A 22424-nucleotide genomic window follows, 5' to 3' on the forward strand; every position below is an offset into this window, starting at 1 on the left:
AAGATGCCAATAAACAACAAATGCACCAATCGCGAAGAACCAGATGTAGTTCATGAAGTTCTCATTTACATATATTATGAACAGATCTTATCACACTCCCTTTGATTTTACTAGAAGTTTTTTTCTCTCCGTTAGGAATGACATCCTAGATTCCATATGCTACACGCTCTTCAGTTCAGAAACAAAGCCGATCTGTTATTGCGTACGTTCGCACTTAGTCCATTACGTGACAATGTGGAAATGTATCTAACACACTACGTATGTCAAAGAACATTGCATCCACCTGGTCGTCGCTATCTGCTGTCGTCTCGTGGACGAACAGACCTAGCTGGGATTCAGAAAGTGTTATTTCAAGATTCCTTGGTGATTCCAACGGGTTCCATAGTTCTACAACAGACACGAGTGATACGAGCCTAGAGTTTTGTGCGTCTGTTCTACGATCCTTCTTGAAAACGGGAGTGATCCGCGCATTTTCCAGTCACCCGGAACACAAAATTCCTCTAGCGACCTATGGTAGACTGCTGCTGCAGTAGGGGGAGATATTTTGTAACACTGTTGAAGAACAATCAACTGATGGTAGTTTTTCGGAGTTATCATAATCTCCTTCACTGTTGTTGTTGTGGTCTTCAGTCCTGAGACTGGTTTGGTGCAGCTCTCCATGCTACTCTATCCTGTGCAAGCTTCTTCATCTCCCAGTACCTACTTCAGCCTACATCCTTCTGAATCTGCTTAGTGTATTCATCTCTTGGTCTCCCTCTACAATTTTTACCTTCCACGCTACCCTCGAATACTAAATTGGAGATCCCTCGATGTCTCAAAACATGTCCTACCAACCGATCCCTTCTTCCAGTCAAGTTGTGCCACAAACTTCGCTTCTCCCCAATCCTATTCAATACCTCCTCATTAGTTATGTGATCTACTCATCTAATATCCAGCATTCTTCTGTAACACCACATTTCGAAAGCTTCTACTCTCTTCTTGTCTAAACAATTTATCGCCCACGTTTCACTTCCATACATGGCTACACTCCATACAAATACTTTCAGAAACGACTTCCTGACTTTTAAATCTATAATCGATGTTAACAAATTTTTCTTCTTCAGAGACGCTTTCCTTGCCATTGCCAGTCTACATTTGATATCATCTCTACTTCGACCATCATCAGTTATTTTGCTCCCCAAATAGCAAAACTCCTTTACAACGTTAAGTGTCTCATTTCCTAATCTAATTCCCTCAGCATCACCCGATTTAATTCGACTACATTCCATTATCCTCGTTTTGTTTTTGCTGACGTTCATCTTATATCGTACTTTCAAGACACTGTCCATTCCGTTCAACTGCTCTTCCAAGTGAGTTGCTGTCTCTGACAGAATTACAATGTCATCGGCAAACCCCGAAGTTTTTATTTCTTCTCCATGGATTTTAATTCTTACTCCGGACTTTTCTTTTGTTCCCTTTAATGGTTGCTCAATATACAAATTGAATAACATCGGGGATAGGCTACAACCTTGTCTCACTCCCTTTCCAACCACTGCTTCCCTTTCATACCCCTCGACTCGTATGCCTGCCATCTGCTTTCTGTACAAATTGTAAATAGCCTTTCGCTCTCTGTATTTTACCCCTGCCACCTTCAGAATTTGAAAGAGTATTCCAGTCAACATTGTCAAAAGCTTTCTCTAAGTCTACAAATGCTAGAAACGTAGGTTTGCTTTTCCTTAATCTTTCTTCTAAGATAAGTCGTAAGGTCAGTATTGCGTCACGTGTTCCAACATTTCTACGGAATCCAAACTGATCTTCCCCGAGGTCGGCTTCTACCTATTTTTTCATTTGCCTGTAAAGAATTCGCGTTAGTATTTTCCAGCTGTGACTTGTTAAACTGATAGTTCGGTAATTCTCACATCTGTCAACACCTGCTTTCTTTGGGATTGGAATTATTATATTCTTCTTGAAGTCTGAGGGTATTTCGCCTGTCTCATACATCTTGCTCACCAGATGGTAGAGTTTTGACAGGGCTGGCTCTCCCAAGGCTGTCAGTAGTTCTTATACAGCTGAATTACTTGATATGTTGTCCAGGAGTAGTGCTTTATCTTTGTTTTCTAATAAGTTTCTCTATTCGGAGCTCCAGAAACGCCGAGTACACCTGCCTACTCGTGTCCAAGGTGCTCGGCATACCGTGCGTGAAGGACAGTAGTGCCCAATTCCTATGATGGGAAGAGAGCCGCGGAGTGACCTTGGCTCCGGAGTTACGCAACAGGTGGACCGCGGCCACGCCGCCGCCGGAGGCTGCGGAGCTTCCAGCGGGCCCGGGCCGGTCCAGCTGCGGATGGGCGGCGGGGCGGCTGGAGCTGCGAGGACGACCCGCCCGGCTGGCCCTGGCTGCCGCGGTGACGCGACGCCCGCGAAGCGGCGGACGCGCCCCGCCGCTATATAAAGCCCGGCCCGCGACCGCGACCGCGTCCACACGCACAGCCGGCAGTTCTCTCTGGCCGCATCCGCAGCAGACATGAAGGCCCTGGTGAGTACCCGCTGCACGCTCTGCATCCCACACCCAACTTCCCCACACACTACCTAAACTCTCCCATCTTCTTCTACTGCCCAGCTTTTCTCGGCTGCATTCAGCCGTATGTGCTACCATTTTCACACTTAATCGTCAAAACTTCAATTCTCTTTTCCTTCTTAATATTCTTGCTTCATTCCTACTACACTGTTCATTTGCCACCGTAACTTCTTAGTTTTAAGTAATGTTTGCTGGTGGTATCTTTTACAGTGATTCATGACGTTCTTCTGTCAGTTTTCATCTCCACTTACCCCAGATGCTCTTTTCCTTTCCCATTTCCTGCATACGCTGTTACTGCACTTCCTACCTACTATCTTTCAAGATATTTTGACCAAATTTATATTTACTATTCAGTAGTATATGTTGATTTCATGACTAATCCCTTAATTTTGATGTTCCCTTATCTCCTCAGTCTTCGTCATCATCATCATCTTCCTCTTCCTTCTTTCTCATAACGCTGTTCTACTGTCATCAGAACTTGTTTGTTTTTGGTAATATTCACTGCTTTAATCTTGTGCAGCAGTCATTCAATTTTTTCCTGTCGGTTTCCTCCTCCTCATCCTGCTACTGCTCTTCTTCTTTCTCCACTTCTAGGTGCTACTTTAACAATATTTCAGTTTCTCAATTGCAGTCTACATTTAGTATGTGCTGACACCATGTTCATACCAGTCCTTCATATTTGCTGTTCCCTTTTCCTCCATTTCTTCTTGTTCCTCTTTCTTTATTCCCCTTACACTCCTCTTTTGTTTGATAATTTTCGATGTTGGCCTTTATTTGCAGTAATTAGTGATTTTTTTGTCGATTTCCACCTTCACTTTCTGCTTCTGGTGTTTCTCTGCATTTGTTTCTGTGGTTCTCTTCCAGAGTTTTCACGTGTAATGGTATCAATTGCATAAAAGCTTTCAGTTTTTACTAACAGACACTTAATCCATAATTCTTCCTAACCATAGGCGTCCATACGTTCCAGCCAGAACAACGCCTCTGTTCCAGTCTGTTATCATACGTACGTCTCATTCATTATTTTAATCATCTTTTCGTTTTACCGCTTATTCTGATAAATTTAGAAGTGAAACAACTTACTTTGCTGCTGTTTATGTTTTCGTTTCTTCTTTCTTGTCCTCAGCCCCTATTAACTTAACCCGATTTGTGTTAACAGGCAGCATTTATACTGTACATGCGCTCTTCTTGTTTTCCATTCTTTCGGCTCTCTCATCCTCTGAATATTTACTCCTCCTCTTTAAAGCTTCTTTGATCTAAAAGGGCTTCCTTTACTACTTCCTACCTACTTCATGGTTTTCAAGACTCGTAATTTAACATCAAGTACCAAGTTTTATCGTCGTGTGTTACTAAAGCAGTTTCCTTTCGACATAGCTTCGAACAAGCTACTATCATACCCAAGTTTCAAGTGAATATCACCAGGTATCTTCTGTTTGACTTAACATCGGAAAGTATTTTAAGCCCATTTGGTCACTGAGCGGTGTACGTAGCTAAGTGAAATTTGCAAAATACGTCAGTCAGACAATATGTCAAAGAAAGACTTGCAGAGAAAAGTGTTCTCTTTCACGTATTTATGTAGAACTTCTAATATTTGTTTCTCACATATTCTGTTATTGTGTAGTACTCCTGAGTGCATAAGGGAACTACATTGTAATTTGTCTAAATAAAAGAGGAAGTTCGTGCACAAATTGCTCTTATGGTTATCATTATTCACTCAAGAATTGGACTAGCAGGCATTCTCGAGACGGGGCAGTCGTCTCCGCTCTAGACCGGAGTGATACGTACAAGCATTAGGGTTTTCTATTGATAGCATCTCAAACAATGTTTACTATATGTTTTATATTATGTATGAGAGTCTTACGGAGCACTGATATAATTATCCTCAAAGGTTGATGCTTCCCCTTTCCATGGAAATACTGTCAGTGATTTCCTGTCAATATCAGTGGAAATTGAACTTTAAACGATTGCTGGCGTACTTATGCCACTCTTTGTGTAGCTCTTGGTGTAATGTTTATCATGCCGCGATAGATCACACTGACGACAGCATTTACAACGCTAAAATGCAATGCACTGTTCCTTTTTATATCTTCATTCTAAAGATCCACCAAATTACTGACCCAATATAGGTATATTTCATTTTATAAAGGAAAGTAATTATCGATTTATTTAACGTTTAGCTTTTACCACTCATTGCCAGATGTAGCAATTATTTTGAGGTGTTTATAAATAATCACGCAAAATCAGAGTCAAGTTAGTAAATTTTGGTAGAACTGGTAGATTTGCCGCCAGGACATAGAAGAAATATTTGCTGATCCGAATGGGCTCGTCAGAAAGGACATGGTGCAAACCTCAAATAAGTCCCATCTGCCATTAATTCATATGAAACGATAATTTATATAAAACGTGCATCAATAACTTACAGAGTTGTGAAATAGCGATACTGAGTGTCACATGCTTGTCGTTCCGCCACATTTTCGCAGCAGTGAACTTCAAACAACACACACCAAGATATGTAATGATGCACTTGACACTTGAAACTTAGAAATATTACCTCATTACCTCACTCACTAGAGTAATTAATGAAGATTAGATATAATTAATCCGAAATGAGTGAGAACGTGTAAGGCTCCAATTCCATAGCGGTTCAGTGGCAAGAAACTATGTGCCAAGTTAAATGTACGTGTCTTCAACAAGGGACCATCCTTGCAGGTTGTAGAATTGTACAATTACTTATCTACAAATAACTAGCATGACCAACACACTATCGCATTAAAATCACAATAATTTCCCTTACGAGTATGCACAATCTGGCAACCGATCTCCCTGGCACAAACTGTCAGAAACTGGGACATGAAGTCAGATTGTTCTCTTGTGTTGGAAATACTCTTGCTTCAGAAGTACCTCACGACACCTAGGTGACACCTCTCAGGTTCAAGTTTCCAATTTTTGTTCATGCCACAGAGGAATTTCTCACGATTACTGCAAGCCAAAGAAACATCATTTCTCTAACGATCCTAAGCAGTTTCCAGAAGCTAATTTCATAATGAGCACAGCGTTGTTAGCAGAAAAAAAGATGTTTGACTTCGTGAACCTTGGACGACGTCTCTCTCAACAGTTGCGACGATACGTTTCAGCAAACACTCTTCTGAAGAAAAATTTGAAAGGCTAAATGAGCTCTTCTGATACTTACTCAATGTAATTTTTTACATCCTGCCTCTTACCTGTTAAATTAGCGACATTAAACAACGATGAGTCTTTCCTGTGAAGTATATACAGCGCGTTACATTGGTTTGTGTTTAGAGTTAAATGCCCTTTTTTATTTTTATTTATTTATTTACTTTTTGTGGTGTGTGTAATCTCCCTCTGACGCTCTTTGCCTCCTGTACTAGCGCTACTTGTAAGCGTCCAAGATATGCAAGAATCAGCAGACCCATCGTTTTGTAAGCAACGTCCTGATCTACTGCTGGCCCTCCTCCAACTCGATGTCTTTCTCTGCTTTTGTGACTTCACTATATACAACATAGTCATCAGCGAACGGGCCTACAGAGATGACGTTTCCCATCAGATCATGTATTTCTATCGTCAACAGTACTGGCCAAATAACGCTACCTTGAGTTAACCTAAAAATTCTTTCACAGATGTGACAATTTCTCCCTGATCCATAGTCACAATATAGCTTAAGTTACGCAACGCACATGGGAATACAACTTCAAATAATCGCTTGTAACTACAAGTATCCTGCGAAAATCGACTAATAATCCAGAGCGTTTTGATCCATCATGTGAGTTTCTATTGTAGAAAGCAGAGCCACGCGGCTGTATACGTATCTGAAGCGCCATGCGCTATTTATGTTTGTTAGCTAACTGTGGGTAGTAACGATAAGCACATAGAACAAAAACTCATCCCCAATAATACAGTGAAACACCCCATATCTTTGATAAATGCTTCAATTCGCCGAGAAAGAGAGTCCACAAGATGGGCTTGAAGTAACTGAAACCACTCGTAGGTTATTAGATATCTTAGAGCTACCAGACTGAATGTATCTTAACTGCTATGTTTCTTCAGCGGCTCTAATTAGTACCAAATATTATTTATGGACTATTCTTGGGTGATTTACTAAATCAAATGAGGTACAACTGGGTTTCTGAATGTACGTCAAACCATAAAAGTGTACACCGAGCACGTGAGCATAGCTGTTGTGATCTTGAATGATGGGACTGTCCGCAGCATACCATAAACATATAGAAGAAAGGAAACACTTTGTGACCGAAATTGTTGAAATAACCAAGCTTGTTCACGTTCACAGTCACCTGTATGAGTAGGCCCAAATCACCTGCGGCCTGAACTGTAACCTCCGTATACTGTGAGCTAAATTCCTTAATTGGATGTCGATGCGCTAGACCCACTGCATCACTTTTAAAGAGGCGAAAGTGTGAGTTGTCACAGATCAATACCTCCTCCAGTTGGTTATTGTCCAGTTTTTGTGTTATATGGTCAGTTGAAGACATGTAGCTTTGCAATCAATCGCCCACTCAAAAAGTCCACTGCACGCAGTTTTCTTCTCAGCGTTTGTTGTGAAACTCCTTGAGATACACATTCATTCACTGACAGTAGCAGTCCCGGCCATATTTGAAACTGATTGTCAATGACAAGGTGCGCCACTTGTCTCCGGTCCCTGTTGGTTACGTATTACGTATTGCTAGACTACAAGTGGTACACCATTCATGTACAAACAATGGGCAATACGAGGTGATAAACCGACAAATCGGGCAACTTTATTCACGATGTGTTCTTGGGATGTTCCAAACACGATAGCTCCTCCCTGCCATTCTGTCACGTCTCCACATCGTCCCATTTTTCTGCACTGATTCCATACTACCACCTGGCACATACAAACCATTTCAAAAATGTAACGGGGGTGCCAGAATGGCTGGCGCGGTCCGGTACCCCACTACAGGTGGAGATGCTGATGGCTGCCGATTAGTCGGGTGGCGGTTCATGTTGTTGTTGCTGTGGTCTTCAGTCCAAAGCCTGGTTTGATGCAGCTCTCCATGCTACTCTATCCTGTGCAAGCTTCTTCATCTCCCAGTACCCACTGCAACCTACATCCTTCTGTATCTGTTAAATGTATTCATCTCTTGGTCACCCTCTACGATTTTTACCCTCCACGCTGCCCTCCAGTGCTAAATTTGTGATCCCTTGATGCCTCAGAACATGTCCTACTAACCGGTCCCTCCGTCTTGTCAAGTTGTGCCACAAGCTCCTCTTCTCGCCAATTCTATTCAATACCTCCTCATTAGTTATGTGACCTACCCATCCAATCTTCAGCATTCTTCTGTAGCACCATATTTCAAAAGCTTCTATTCTCTTCTTGTCCAAACTATTTATCGTCCTTGTTTCACTTCCATACATGGCTACAATCCTTACAAATACTTTCAGAAACGACTTCCTGACACTTAAATCTATACTCGACGGTGGTTCATGTATCAGGTGTATATCCGACAGCATATCATCAAAACTTGATAACATAAATGATTTTATACTGAGAGAAAGATTTAACAGTTATAGTGTTGCCTGGCGGTGGTTTAGGCCCCCAAGATGCAGACTCGACTCGATCGGGGAAAGATGCCGAGATTAGCAAGTGGCCTCATATAACAACCAGAGCACGACGTATTCCTGTCCAGTAGGCAGCATCTGAGACGATGTTATATCCGGCAGAGTAGCGCAACGTCAGGCAGACAGTGTGGTGGGCAGCAGGCCCCTATGACACACTCCACAGTCGGTCAAGTTGACTGGAGTGGCTGCACGACTCAGTGCAGAAAGCAGTCGAGCACGTAGAGTTGAAACAACGAAACTAGCACAGCGTTCAGCGACATTGTCTTGCAGAGCAATCCCGCAGTTGTAGAGTGTGCCCGCACAAGACAAACTATTCAAGCTCAGGCGCGAACCATGGACACCCAGGCAGGCACCCTGAAGCAGGTAGGCGAGCAGATGATCCCCGAATTCGAAAGTACGAGTGAATTGCTGGTGCCAGTAGTTCGGCAGCTAGCAAAGGCAGCATGTAGTAGTTTTTGCTAGTCGTCCCATTTCGGGTCGATGATGGCTGGCTGCAGTCGGTGACACTGAAATGGGCAGTATTTATGGTGGCCTTGTGCACTAGTATTTTACCAAACCATCAGTACTCGTCACATACACTAAGGAAGTAGTTCGGTGCCAGTCTTGGAAGTGTAGAAATCGATATCGCTATGGATACATCTGCTTCCAAGTTTCCGCAATGTCAGCAGCGTTACCACCCCAACAGCGATTCTTGCTGGGCTGGCTGAGTCCGCTTGAGGACCATGTGATAGTCCGCCCTGCTAGCTTCCACCTTCGTTTATTGCGTCAGCCTGTGATGAACATTTCCTGTTGACCCGCCAAGTGACAGAAGCGGTGGCGCAACAAGTGTCAAAGAGTTGGTCAACATTGAAAAGTGGCATAACCGCCTGGTATCAGTACTACACAATCTACAGCGATATGGATATGACTAATACACTACTGGCCACTAAAATTGCTACACCACGAAGATGACGTGCTACAGACGCGAAATTTAACCGACAGAAAAAGTTGCTGTGATATGCAAATGATTAGCTTTTCAGAGCATTCACACAAGGTTGGCGCCGGTGGCGACATCTACAACTGCTGAAATGAGGAAAGTTTCCAACCGATTTCTCATACACAAACAGCAGTTGACCGGCATTGCCTGGTGAAACGTTGTTGTGATGCCACGTGTAAGGAGGAGAAATGCGTACCATCACGTTTCCGACTTTTATAAAGGTCGGATTGTAGCCTATCGTGATTGCGATTTATCGTATCGTGACATTGCTGCTCGCGTTCATCGAGGTCCAATGACTGTCAGCAGAATATGTAATCGGTGGGTTCAGGAGGGTAACACGGAACGCCTTGCTGGATCTCAACGGCCTCGTATCACTAGCAGTCGAGATGACAGACATCTCATCCGCATGGCTGCAACGGATCGTGCAGCCACGTCTCGATCCCTGAGTCAACAGATGGGGACGATTCCAAGACAACAACCATCTGCACGAATAGTTCGACGACGTTTGCAGCAGCATGGACTATGAGCTGGGAGACCATGCCCGCGGTTACCCTTGACGCTGCATCACAGACAGGAGCGCCTGCGATGGTGTACTCAACGACGAACCTGGGTGCACGAATGGCAAAACGTCATTTTTTCGGATGAATTCAGGCTGTGTTTACAGCATCGTGATGGTCGCACCCGTGTTTGGTGACATCGCGGTGAACGCACATTGGAAGCGTGTATTCGTCATCGCACATACTGGCGTGATGGTATGGGGTGCCATCGGTTACACCTCTCGGTCACCTCTTGTTCGCACTGACGTTACATTTCAGATATTTTACGACCCGTGGCTCTACCCTTCATTCGATCCCTGCGAAATCCTACATTTCAGCAGGATTATGCACGATCGCATATTGCAGGTCCTGTACGGGCCTTTCTGGATACAGAAAATGTTCGACTGCTGCCCTGGCCAGCACATTCTCCAGATCTCTTAGCAATTGAAAATGTCTGGTCAATGGTGGCCGAGCAACCGGCTCGTCACAATGCGCCATTCACTACTCTTGATGAACTGTGGTATCGTGTTGAAGCTGCATGAAGCACCTGTACACGCCATCGTAGCTGTGTTTGACTCAGTGCTCAGGCGTATGAAGCCCGCTATTACGGCCAGAGGTGGTTGTTCTGGGTACTGATTTCTCGGGATCTGTGCATCCAAATGGCGTGAAAATGTAAGATATGTGTCCGATGAATACCCGTTTATCATCTGCATTTCTTCTTGGCGCAGCAGTAGTGTATTTTGCCTGGTGAGCTTTAGCTTTGAACCTTTTTACGCAGTGGGTGTGTACCTGTTGCTGTGTGCCTTGCAGTTGATCCTGAGCTCCGTCGTGGCGATGGCGCTGGCCAAGCCCGGCTACCTGGGCCTGGGCTACCACCACGCCTACCTGGGGGCGCCTCTGGTGGTGGGCGACGCGCCCGACGTGGCCGCAGCCAAGGCGGCGCACCTGAGCATCCAGGCGGCGGAGGCGGCGCGCAACACGCTGGGCGTGCCCGCGGCGTCCGTGGTGCCCGCCGACGAGCCGCACGTCGCCGTCGCCAAGGCGGCGCACCTGGCCACGCAGGCGGCCGAGGCGGCGCGCAACACGCTGGGAGTGCCCGTGGTGCCCGCGCCCATCACTGCCGACGCACCCGACGTGGCCGCCGCCAAGGCCGCGCACCTCAGCATCCAGGCCGCCGAGGCGGCGCGCAACACGCTCGGCCTCCCCGCCGTCGCCGCCCCCGCAGTGGTCGCCGCCCGCGGCTACTACGGCTACCCCGTCGGCGGATACGCCAACATCGTCATCGGACCCCAAGGTGTCCCTCTGGACACTCCTGAGGTTTGTACCACCAGCACTCCTCGTTTCCATGACAACGCGCGCAGATAGCCATGGTGTTCCGCAATTCGTGTTATGCACTTCCAGATATTTTAGAGGGGACTTAGTAGATTCTGTTTTGTATAGGCAACCATGTCAGAAAACGTCTTCCAACGGCGCCCGTAAATGTGTGTATATACAGCGTGATTCCGCGATGATGGAAAAGGGTCCCTGTATGGTAAACAAACGAGTCGAAAGTTCATCATCATCATCATCATCGTCATCACCACCATCATCAACATTTAAGAGTGATTATGCCTTTCAGCGATCAGTCTGGAGCATAGTCCCCCTTATAAAATTCCGCCATGGTCCCCTATTCAGTGCTAACATTGGTGCCTCTTCTGATGTTAAGCCTATTACTTCAAAACCATTCTTAACCGAATCCAGGTACGTTCTCCTTGGTCTGCCCCGACTCCTCCTACCCTCTACTGCTGAACCCATGAGTCTCTTGTGTAACCTTGCTTCTCCCATGCGTGTAACATGATCCCACCATCTAAGCCTGCTGACTGCCCTGACTGCTACATCTATAGAGTTCATTCCCAGTTTTTCTTTGATTTCGTCATTGTGGACACTCTCCTGCCACTGTTCCCATCTGCTAGTACCTGCAATCATCCTAGCTACTTTCATATCCGTAACCTCAAGCTTATTGATAAGGTAACCTGAATCCACCCAGCTTTCGCTCCCATAAATCAAAGTTGGTCGAAAGATTGAACGGTGCACAGATAACTTAGTCTCGGTACTGACTTTCTTCTCGCAGAAGAGAGTAGATCGTAACTGAGCGCTCACTGCATTAGCTTTGCTACACCTCGCTTCCAGTTCTTTCACTATGTTGCCATCCTGTGAGAACATGCATCCTAAGTACTCGAAACCGTCCACCTGTTCTAACTTTGTTCCTCCTATTTGGCACTCAATCCGTTTATACCTCTTTCCCACTGGCATTACTTTCGTTTTGGAGATGCTAATCTTCATACCATAGTCGTTACATTTCTGATCTAGCTCTGAAATATTACTTTGCAGACTTTCAATGGAATCTGCCATCGAAAGTTACAATCGAAAATCATTCAGTTGCCTCCGACAGTGGATTACATCCACTGGTGCTGTTATTATTAAGAATTTAGGGTATGCCATTTTCAGAGATGGTTGCAACGACAAAAACAGGAAAAAAGCTTTTAGTAAACTTGGACTCTAAAATATATTCCTGAAGAGCTATGAGCACTAGTTCAATAGATGAGATGTGTTTCACGGTGGCGAAGGTGAACAATTGCTCTTAGCTCCTCAGCTATTGATTTTACATGCCCTGTTTACTGAGCATTTTCTCCTTATTTTGGTCCATACTACCACCTCTGAAAGTTCCTACCCTACAGTCATCGCAACAGCAGTGTTAGTACATGTATTCCATTGTCAGAGGTAACAGACCTGTTTTCGTTTATAACTTTCTAGTCGTTCGCTTCCGGTACAGCGATCTTTGCCTCAAATTGATAAATTTATCCTTCTCCTTCATCCTAGAGAGTTTGTAACATTATAACGGCATCACCCTCTATATATAAACATTTACGGGCGCCGGCGCTTATGAGTTTCACGCTCTCTAACGTCGTTGGATGACGTTTCCGGACATTGGTTGACCTATTAAGTCCCCTCTACAACCTTTACAAGTGTGTAACATAAATTGTGAAACAAGCTATACGAGGAGCATTCAATAGGTAGTCATGCAACACACTTTTTTCCTTCTCAAAGCAGTTGGTTTTATTCAGTACTCCAATACACCATATTAATTCCAACTCTTTTGGCTACAAACCCACATTTTTCAACATAATCTCCATCTAGTGCGACGGCCTTACGCCACTTTAGTGTGAGGCCCCGTATGCCCACATTGTACCACTCTACTGGCCGACGTTGGAGCCAACGTCGTCCTGCGTCAATAGCCTCCCCATCATCCACCATCAGCCTCGCAATACGCGGTCAGTTCTGGACATATCGTCCTTAACTCATTATGTACACATGTTTGAAGTGTAAAAAGGCGATAATGAATAGTAACGCACCTATACCTACAGAAATACATGTACTGCCATGAAGCGTGAAAAATGTCGTGAAGAAAGGACCTTATGTAAAGTTTTAATTACTCGTCAATGGCTTGGTTATTGAAATGGAACAACTACTTTACTAGCTGCATTCTAACCAGTAGATCAAACTCAGTCACTGTTGCATATGAGCTGTGTAAGAAAAGCAATGAGACTGGCTTTTTATCTACCAAAGTTTTTATTTTTAATCAGACAACAATGTTGTCCCCTCCAGAGTAGTTCCCTTCGGCAGCTACACACCTGCGGAGTCGTTGCCAATCTTGGCAGCAGCGCTGAAAGGCTTCAGCAGGTAGGGGCCTTAACATGTCGGTCATATTGTTTTGAATGTTCTCCAGAGTCACAAAATAACTTCCTTTTAAGACAATTTTAAATCTGGGAAAAAGAAAGAAGTCACAAGGACTCAGATGAGGTGAATATGGGGGCTGTAGAACAAGAGGATCGCTTACTGAGTTCAAGAATTCCGTGATGGAAGTGGCCATATAGCATGGAACTTGTCACGACTCATCATCCATTTGTCTGCAATGAGCCTTTCAAGGACATTTTCTGTAAAACACTTTGTTGACAGTTTGTCCTGGAGGTCTGAACTCACAAGAGCACTCACATGTTTTCTTCGGTTTTTGAAGGTGATCGTCTCCGTTATCTATCTATATCCGGATCCCGCTCCACCTACTGCCGGGTCTAGGTGCTGACGAGCCCTCTCCATTTGGCTCGGTCTTCCTCCACATGCTGCCAGGTCACACCTCTCCTTTCCACGGATATTCTCACTCCCGTTTTCCACCGTGTTCTTGGGCGCCCTCTAGGTCTTCTTCCATCCATCTTTAGTTCTTCCATAATTCTGGGGAGTCTCTGCCCAGACGTACTCTTAACATGCCCGTACCATCTTAATCTCTTTTTTCGATTTATTCTCTCATACTTTCTTGTTTAAGGTCCTTTCTGATATCTATGTTCCTTACTCTGTCCATTCCTGTTTTTCCCTCAACTGCACTGAGAAATTTTATTTCCCCTGCTTGGAGTCTGCTCCAGTCCTTTTGTGCCATTCTCCACGTTTCTCCTCCATAGGTGACTCTTATACATAAGGAGTTTTGCTTTTTCTCAAACGTCCTTATTCCAAATCAGGGGTTTTATTGTTTGGTAGAAATTGCCTCCCTTCTGTAACCTCCTATTAATTTCGTTGGTTATTCTTCCATCACTAAATATTTCACTCCCTAAGTAAGTGAAACTGTCTACCACTTTGAGGGATTCTCCATTCAAAGTAATATTTCCGTTGATCCCTTTGTCACTTGCAAATACCATTACTTACTCTTATCTTTATTTACACCCTGACTGAGGTTAATCTTCAAAGTGTTCTCGGCCTTCGAAAAACGATTTGTGTCAGCAAGAAACTTGTGCTCTTAATACGGAGTGTTCTGCAATCGCCTGTTCCAACATTTCACACTCGCGGATTCCCCACGCTCAAGACGAAACTTGGTGGCACAACGTCGCTCTAAATTGCTCTGTTCCATTTCGTAACGTACAACAAAACGCTCTCAAAAATCACGGATTAACTGAACGGAGCTGAAACTCGGACTGAGCACCCGGAAGGGTTGAACACCCCAGTCTACACAAGTAGAACAATACAACGTCTCCAGATCGCTCGCAGCGTTTTCGGTCTCGCTACTTTTCTCACACACCTCGCACAAAAGCGACCCAGCCAATTTGTTTATTACACATTGTTATTCCATTGGGCTCCTTTGTCAGAAACACTGTGTTGAAAGTATCTAACCAAAATTGTATCCTTTTATTCTGTGAAAGTATCAGTGATAAGATTGCTCTAGATTAATTATTCAGCAAACCTGCATCTGTGTGCGTCTGTGAACTTGTTTCTTGCACTCCTCCATTTTGCCAGAAATGCAACATGTATATGACTCCGCAATCAAGTTTAAGAGAATAATGCCGTTTGTGCAATGGCATTAAGATGGCACTGGAAAATTAATTTTTGGCCCTGATATTTACTTGGTTCTTTCATTGGTGGGTAACTTTAGTTTACTACTAATTTTCATATCCAATACAAGCAAAGGATGTGGATTATGATTCAGGCTGTTAGATTTAAACACAATGTTGATCTCAATATATATATATATATATATATATATATATATATTGTTAAAAAACCTACCATTTCAAACATTTTCGTAGCACGAATCACACTGCGTCTAACCTTGGACATACAAATCCTAACTCTTAACATTGTGTAACAAAAACCAATTTGAAATGATTATATATCTTCTCTCATTTCTGCTAAAGTTTGGTCAGGGGCAGCGACCAACCTTAACGCTGTCACCACACATCTGCTTCCTCTGGGCACCTACCTCCGACTCCCAGGTTTTTTACTGTGCGCGCCCAGCTCTCTAAACCATCAAAGGTCCTCCTACTCAAAGATATTATACACGTTACACCTTGCGGTTGGCAACTACCGACTATTTTCGGTAGCTACCCTGATCAGACCTTAGCACATACCCTTCAATGTCATAGAAACTATGTAACATATCCCGAACTTAGTGATACAGATTGAATTGTACCCAGAAAGACAGCTTCAGAACAATATGCTTCAGTTCAAAGGAAGGCTAATCGACTGCAGGAAAAGAAATGGACCTCGCATTGAACCTTGAGGAACGCACATGTTAGAGTATTCCAGTGGAACGCTACCTGCACGGGTAGAGTAAAGTGGCGGGCTAGGCAGACCACGTGTGATGGCGCAGTGGCTCGTTCCTTTATGTTTTGGACTGCAGCGAGTTGTCTGCGCAGGTGGCCGCCGCGAAGGCCGCCAACGCCGTGGCGCACGCCGAGGCCGCCGCCCGCGCCGCCGCCTCCCCCGTGGACCCTGCGTCCGGGCTGCCCGTGGCCGCCTACTACGCCTACGCGGCCGGCGTGCCCGCCGCCTACCGCGTGCACTACGACGGCACCCTGCTCACCCCCGAGGGCGTGCCCGTCGACACCCCCGCTGTGGCCGCCGGCAAGGTCGCCGACGCCGTCGCCCACCTGCAGGCCAAGGCCGCGCTCCTCGGCTGAGCCGCCCACCCCGACCACAGCTCTGACGACGACCGCAGCCTACGCCAACGCCACTAGTCCTCTACACTACTTCTGGAACTCTGCCCTTTAACAGATACCCGTAATTTATGTACAAATCCTCTTTTTTTGCAAATAAAATCAGTTGCAAGTGTGTTTTTATAAATATTTCCAATCTTTTTATATTTGCTCTAAACCACAGAGAATCAGCTCCTATAACTACTGCAGTGCCTCATTCCTCTCCTAATGTATTTCCTTATTTCGTACCACGAATGACTTTAACCTCCTCAGTTAGCGTTAGGAGCAGTCTAACGTCCAAGTCACACAAGCGCCCACTTGGGGCGCCTAATTAATTTTTTTTTTTATTTATCTACCCATGTCTGTTGAAGTTTATACTCCATCTTCAGGCCACGAGCGGCCTACCGGCTGCAGTCTGGAACCGCGAGACCGCTACGGTTACAGGTTCGAATCCTGCCTCGGGCATGGATGTGTGTGATGTCCTTAGGTTAGTTAGGTTTAACTAGTTCTAAGTTCTAGGGGACTAATGACCTCAGCAGTTGAGTCCCATAGTGCTCAGAGCCATTTGAACCATTTTTGGCCTACCGGGAAAATCCGACCGCCGTGTCATCCTCAGTGGAAGATGCGGATAAGAGAGACATGGGGTCAGCACACTGCTCTCCCAGTCGTTATGGTGGTATTATTGACCGAAGCCGCTACTGTTCGGTCGAGTAGCTCCTCAACTGGCATCACAAGGATGAGTGCACCCCGAAAAATGGCAACAGCCCATGGCGGCCTGGATGGCCACCCATCCAAGTGCCGACCACCCCCTACAGCGCTTAACTTCGGTGATCTCACGGGAACTGGTGGATCCAATGCGGCAAGGCCATTGTCCTGAAGTTTATACTGCAAGAATGTTTTTATTATGTTGGGGGTTACAAGGGTGTTATGTCAATTGTAAAATCACAACTGGGTTTCACAACAAGTGTTGTATATGTGTGAATGTTATTTTCAGGGGTTACAACATTTTTAAATTCTGACACTCTCATATTTCATTCTTATACTAGTTCTTATTGTTATGTATCATTTATGTTTATTATTCAAGAAGATTTGGTGCATTCTCTGGGATGACACCGTTTCGAAACAGGGAAATTCTTCAGAACACAACGAGTATCGCGCGAAGGCAAATTTTCCACAGCAACTTTTCTTCGTATGAATCTCACTCGGGAAAGAACCGTCATTAACATTCAAATGGTTCAAATGGCTCTAAGCACTATGAAACTTAACATCTGAAGTCATCAGTTCCCTATACTTAGAACTACTTAAACCTAACTAACCTAAGGACATCACATACATCCATGCTCGAGGGAGGATTCGAACCTGCGACCATAGCAGCAGCGCGGTTCTGGACTGTAGCGCCTAGAACCGCTCGGCCACCACGGCCGGCTCGCCACTTGGGTCTGCCAGATGTGTTTATTATGTATGGAAGTGAAAGATGGACGATAAATAGTTTGGACACGAAGAGAATAGAAGCTTTCGAAATGTGGTGCTACAGAAGAATGCTGAAGATTATATGGGTAGATCACATAACTAATGAGGAGGTATTGAATAGAATTGGGCAGAAGAAAAGTTTTTGGCACAACTTGTCTAGGAGAAGGAATCGGTTGGTAGGACATGTTCTGAGGCATCAAGGTATCACCAATTTAGTATTGGAGGGTAGCTGAAAGGGCAAAAATCGTAGACGGAGACCAAGAGATGAATACACTAAGCAGATTCAGAAGGATGTAGGTTGCAGTAGGTACTGGGAGATGAAGAAGCTGGCAGAGGATAGAGTAGTGTGGAGAGCTGCATCAAACCAGTCTCTGGACTGAAGACCACAACAACAACAACCCATCTCTGTTGAAGTTCATACTACTCGAATGTTTTTATTAAGTTGGGGAATACAAGGGTGTTATGTTAACTGTGAAATCACAACTGGGTTTCACAACAAGTGTCATACATTCATTACCTAATATGTGTGTGTATGGTATCTTCAGGGGTTACAATCTTTTTACATTCTCATATTCTTACACTTCATTATTGTACCATTTCTTCATTCTTACATTTTATTCTTATGTTTATTCTTCAAGAAGATTCGGTGCATTTTTTTGGATGACACAGATTCGAAACACAGAAGTTCTGAACACCACAAGCAGGTTTTATACTGCAACAGTTCTTGGTCTGAATCTCACTCGCGAAAGAACCGTTGTTAACATTGCTGAATATTTCACGTGTTGGCAAGAATTTCGCGGCAAGCCGCACATAAAGGAAAACATTCGTGTAGTGATCTTCTACAGACATGGGTAGATAAATGAAAACCAAAAATAGAAATAATAATCGAGTTTTGAATATAGGGTTCAAAACTTTGAGCCGCGACGGTAACCAGTGTGCCATTGCCCCAGTCACACTAACCTGTCAGTAAAACGCACGTTTTTCTCAGAAACAGTCAAGTATCTACGGTTAAGCCGAGATATTTGTTCGCTTCTTTTGACCACTCTCACAGTAAGTGACATTTCTGGGGAACCAGGTTATGGCACTTACCGTGTTCCTCATGAGAGGAGCGCCAGAGGTGCCACAACTGTTAAGGTTTTTGCACAGCACGTATCACAGTAGAGCCCGCTAGGGGCACAATGCTGGGAGTAGAACACTTATACACAGTGCGTATCAAAATTAGTAACGAAAACTCACAGGGTGAAAACGTATGAAGGAAGAGGGGGGGATGACAAATCGCTTTTCAAAAATGTGTTAATTCCTAAGGGACCAAACTGCTGAGGTCATTGGTCCCTAGACTTACACACTACTTAACGTAACTGAAACTAACTTATGCTAAGGACAACACTTACACCCATGCCCGAGGGAGGACTCGAACCTTCGGCGGGACAGCCGCGTGAGGCGTGACATGGCGGCTCTAGTAGCGCGGCCTCTTCGCGCGGTACAAATCGCTTGTCTGGAGATTTTAAGTTCTGTACTGTTTTCCCCATATGACTAACGGTGGAAAGCGCACTTTGAAAATGTAAAGCTACCGTGATCGATATCCTTGTCAGCCATCCTTGCCCTACCAATAGGCGCTAGTTGGCGAGTCTTAGTTTCTATAATCCGTTCATCATAAGAATAAACCTGAAGTAAACATTGCACTATGTATTCTTCCGTGTTTCCTGGAACCTCATTGCATTTCCGTGTCACGTGGGACTGCAGCCAAGCTCTCTCGACTAGTGTCAAGTACGATATTAAGGGTGCGTTAGTGCTGTGCGTTACGCGCACATCGACTTAGCGATAGTACGGGACAACACCTTTACCGGCGCATTTCACTTGGACAGGACTAGCCGGTCAGCTGGTACAGCTAGTCTGCAGTGACGTGGCCAGCTGCAGTTCACACGTAAAGAGAGACGAGCAGAGGAGAAATACAGCTTCGAATATCATTTAATTTTTAAGTAGAATGAAATAATACACCGCAAATCTCCCACAATAAGCTGCTTAGACAACTAAAGGAAAACAGCAACACGTTATCGTTTTTGGCTAACGAACCATTGTAATTAAAAACAAGAATGATGAAAATCCTAGGCGCTACAGTCTGGAACCGCGCGACCGCTACGGTCGCAGGTTGGAATCCTGCCTCGGGCATGGATGTGTGTTATGTCCTTAGGTTAGTTAGTTTTAAGTAGTGCTAAGTTCTAGGGGACTGATGACCACAGCAGTCCCATAGCACTCAGAGCCATTTGAACCATTTGATGAAAATTCCTGACTTAGCCTCAAGGCAATTTTCCTGCATAAGCTGTGATTAACGAAAGAGTATTGAAGGACTTCACCGTACAGTTAAACACTGAAGCCACTGCAAGTATTACTTACAGGTAATCTCTTAGTTCCTTCCTTATCCGAATCCGGATAAGTTCTGGAAGTATCACCTGCTACGTTGATAACGACCCTATCAACAACAGAATCCACGAAACCAACCAGGCGCAGCATTTCCTCTTTTTCTTTTACGAGAAGCCGTTCGGTATCCCGCCAGCGTTCGGCAGTGACGTGTGAAAAAGGTGTGTGCGTTACTTCCACTGCATCTGGCAGCGTCAACAGCCTTCGTTACGTCTCGGGCCAGATCCCGCAGCTTGGCTCCAGATCAGTTCTGTGAGGTTATATTGCAATGGTACAGTAGCAAACGTAAAAATGCAGCATTTGTATGATGTGCTCTATGCCGTGAAAATGATTGTTTTTCATGTTTCTGCGGTACTTATCTACCTCTGTGGTATAAAACGATGGACATAGTCCAAATAAAGAGGATTTGGTTTCCCATTTTTGTCTTAAAAAATTAAATTAAAAAGATGTTTCCATAATTTAAACAACTTTTATGAACAGTCTTTCATAAAACTCGATAATTAAGAATTTGTATTTAACATGGAAACATGAATATGTAATTAGAAAGAAGAAGACGTGCTTTATTGATAAAAATGATTGTCAGTTTAATAATTACGAGGTCTGGTGTCTCACATTGAACTGAAAAAAAAAGATACGCGGGTGGTTTTAACCAACACACGAATAACCTCAGGTGATTCACATTCCATTGTGCTATCGACTGCGCCACACGTTCGATATAGGTTTTGTGGTGTCACCGCCAGACACCACACTTGCTAGGTGGTAGCTTTTGACTTAGCTGAAGGCTATGCTATCTATATTCTCGGCAAATGAGAGTCTTCGTCCGTGTAGTCGCTAGCAAAGTCGTCCGTACTACTGGAGCGAGTGCTAGTAAGTCTCTCTAGACCTGCCGTGTGGTGGCGCTCGGTCTGCAGTCACTGATAGTGGCGACACGCGGGTCCGACGTATACTAATGGACCGCGGCCGATTTAAAAGCTACCACCTAGCAAGTGTGGTGTCTGGCGGTGACACCACAGGTTTGTTAATCAACTGCATTATATACAACCCTGGGAACACTTCAAAGCCGATTATCTCGGTAAATTTACGAAAAACATTAAGAGCAGCCTATTACTCCTCACATGTTAACCATGTTCCACGCGCGCGTTTCACTACGGAACAGAAAGCAGCCTCAGGCTAGGCACAAATTGAGACGCGTATAGCGCGTGTGGCGCGACGCAGCGCAGCGCGCATTTTTGTAACTTCACAGGTTTCAATGGGACCGAGCAACTGCTACGCGACGCGACTGGAACGCGACACGCGCCTGCGCCAGGTCGCGCGGCGTTGTGGATGTGGCACAGTTTCTCGCGCCGCCGTGTCGCGCGTGCCTCGCTATCACTGTGGGAAATTTGAGGCGGGGAGCGGAAAAGTAGCCCGGCCATATGCTCACATCGGTACGGCGCATATTTATATGTGCATAGTTTTGTTTTGTTTTTCTTCTGTCAAGAAAAATGTATACTTCAGTAACTGATGAGCCATTGGCCGCTGGAATTGCACCATATGCCTCCGCGATGTTTTCAGATCGCAAGAAGGGACAGAGGGTAGTGAATAAGGAAGCAAGGAATATTATAAAATCATGTAATTAAGAATCAAGGCAGGAAAGTAAAGCAAGGTTATATTCTCGCTGCGTAGTAAGCTAGCGTATCTGTACGATCTGTTACAAAAATTTAGAAAGGGATAATCTCCACAGGTGTGATCCCTTTGTGCTTGTGGTAAAAAGCGTCCAAGATCTGAAGTATAGAAGTTTCACTGTGATTACTCTGATATGGATGTAATAATGTAATACGACACACTGTACTACATGCATGTGAACAACATATATCCACTGCAAGCTAGAAACAGTCGAAAAGCAGTCACAAATAACAATGTTTTAATTGGTTCGCCTTGATGAGAAAAAGCATTTCAATTGTTGCATGGACATTATCAGCATCAATAAACTAATTATACAACAACAGGCTACACAAATGAAGAAAATAGCCGGTATTATTACGAAAGTAGGAATATCCTAAAAGAGTGTTATGATTAGATATATTTAATTTGTTGAAATGTGCTGCCGACAAGGGCAGATCTACTTTCATGACAATGTTTTTCGAACTCCATCTCACAAGGCACACATTGCCAGCTTGTGCATTCCTGACGCGCACATTATCCTCCGCTGCTGACAATACACTGACTATTGTGTTGTGCGACAGATCAATTCTTTATTTTTCTCAATAACAACTATTTTACTCTCGATCACACATTCTCAGTTTGGCAAGCCGTAGGAGAGTAACCAGTATCTGGCATGTGCCTATCATTCCGCCTGAAGGAACGCTCGTCATTATTTT

General features: G+C 44.5%; 1 protein-coding gene across 1 annotated transcript; it reads left to right on the forward strand.

Moving 5' to 3' along the window:
- Positions 1-2357: 2357 nt before the first annotated feature.
- On the forward strand, positions 2358-16326 carry LOC126473329 (cuticle protein 18.7-like). The gene is made up of 4 exons (XM_050100315.1): positions 2358-2515; positions 10493-10627; positions 10841-10999; positions 15898-16326. Exons 1-4 carry the CDS (start codon positions 2504-2506, stop codon positions 16159-16161), a joined length of 570 nt encoding a protein of 189 aa, XP_049956272.1. The 5' UTR covers positions 2358-2503; the 3' UTR covers positions 16162-16326.
- Positions 16327-22424: the final 6098 nt, after the last annotated feature.

Source organism: Schistocerca serialis, chromosome 4, assembly GCF_023864345.2.
Source record: "Schistocerca serialis cubense isolate TAMUIC-IGC-003099 chromosome 4, iqSchSeri2.2, whole genome shotgun sequence".
In the NCBI taxonomy this organism is placed as follows: Eukaryota; Metazoa; Arthropoda; class Insecta; order Orthoptera; family Acrididae; genus Schistocerca; species Schistocerca serialis.

Excerpts from the sequence above, each read along its gene's own strand:
- LOC126473329 (XM_050100315.1), top strand. Across the intron at positions 10,628-10,840 it reads CCGCAGCCAAGGCGGCGCAC|CTCAGCATCCAGGCCGCCGA; the intron begins CTGAGCATCCAG and ends AAGGCCGCGCAC. Across the intron at positions 11,000-15,897 it reads TCCCTCTGGACACTCCTGAG|GTGGCCGCCGCGAAGGCCGC; the intron begins GTTTGTACCACC and ends TTGTCTGCGCAG.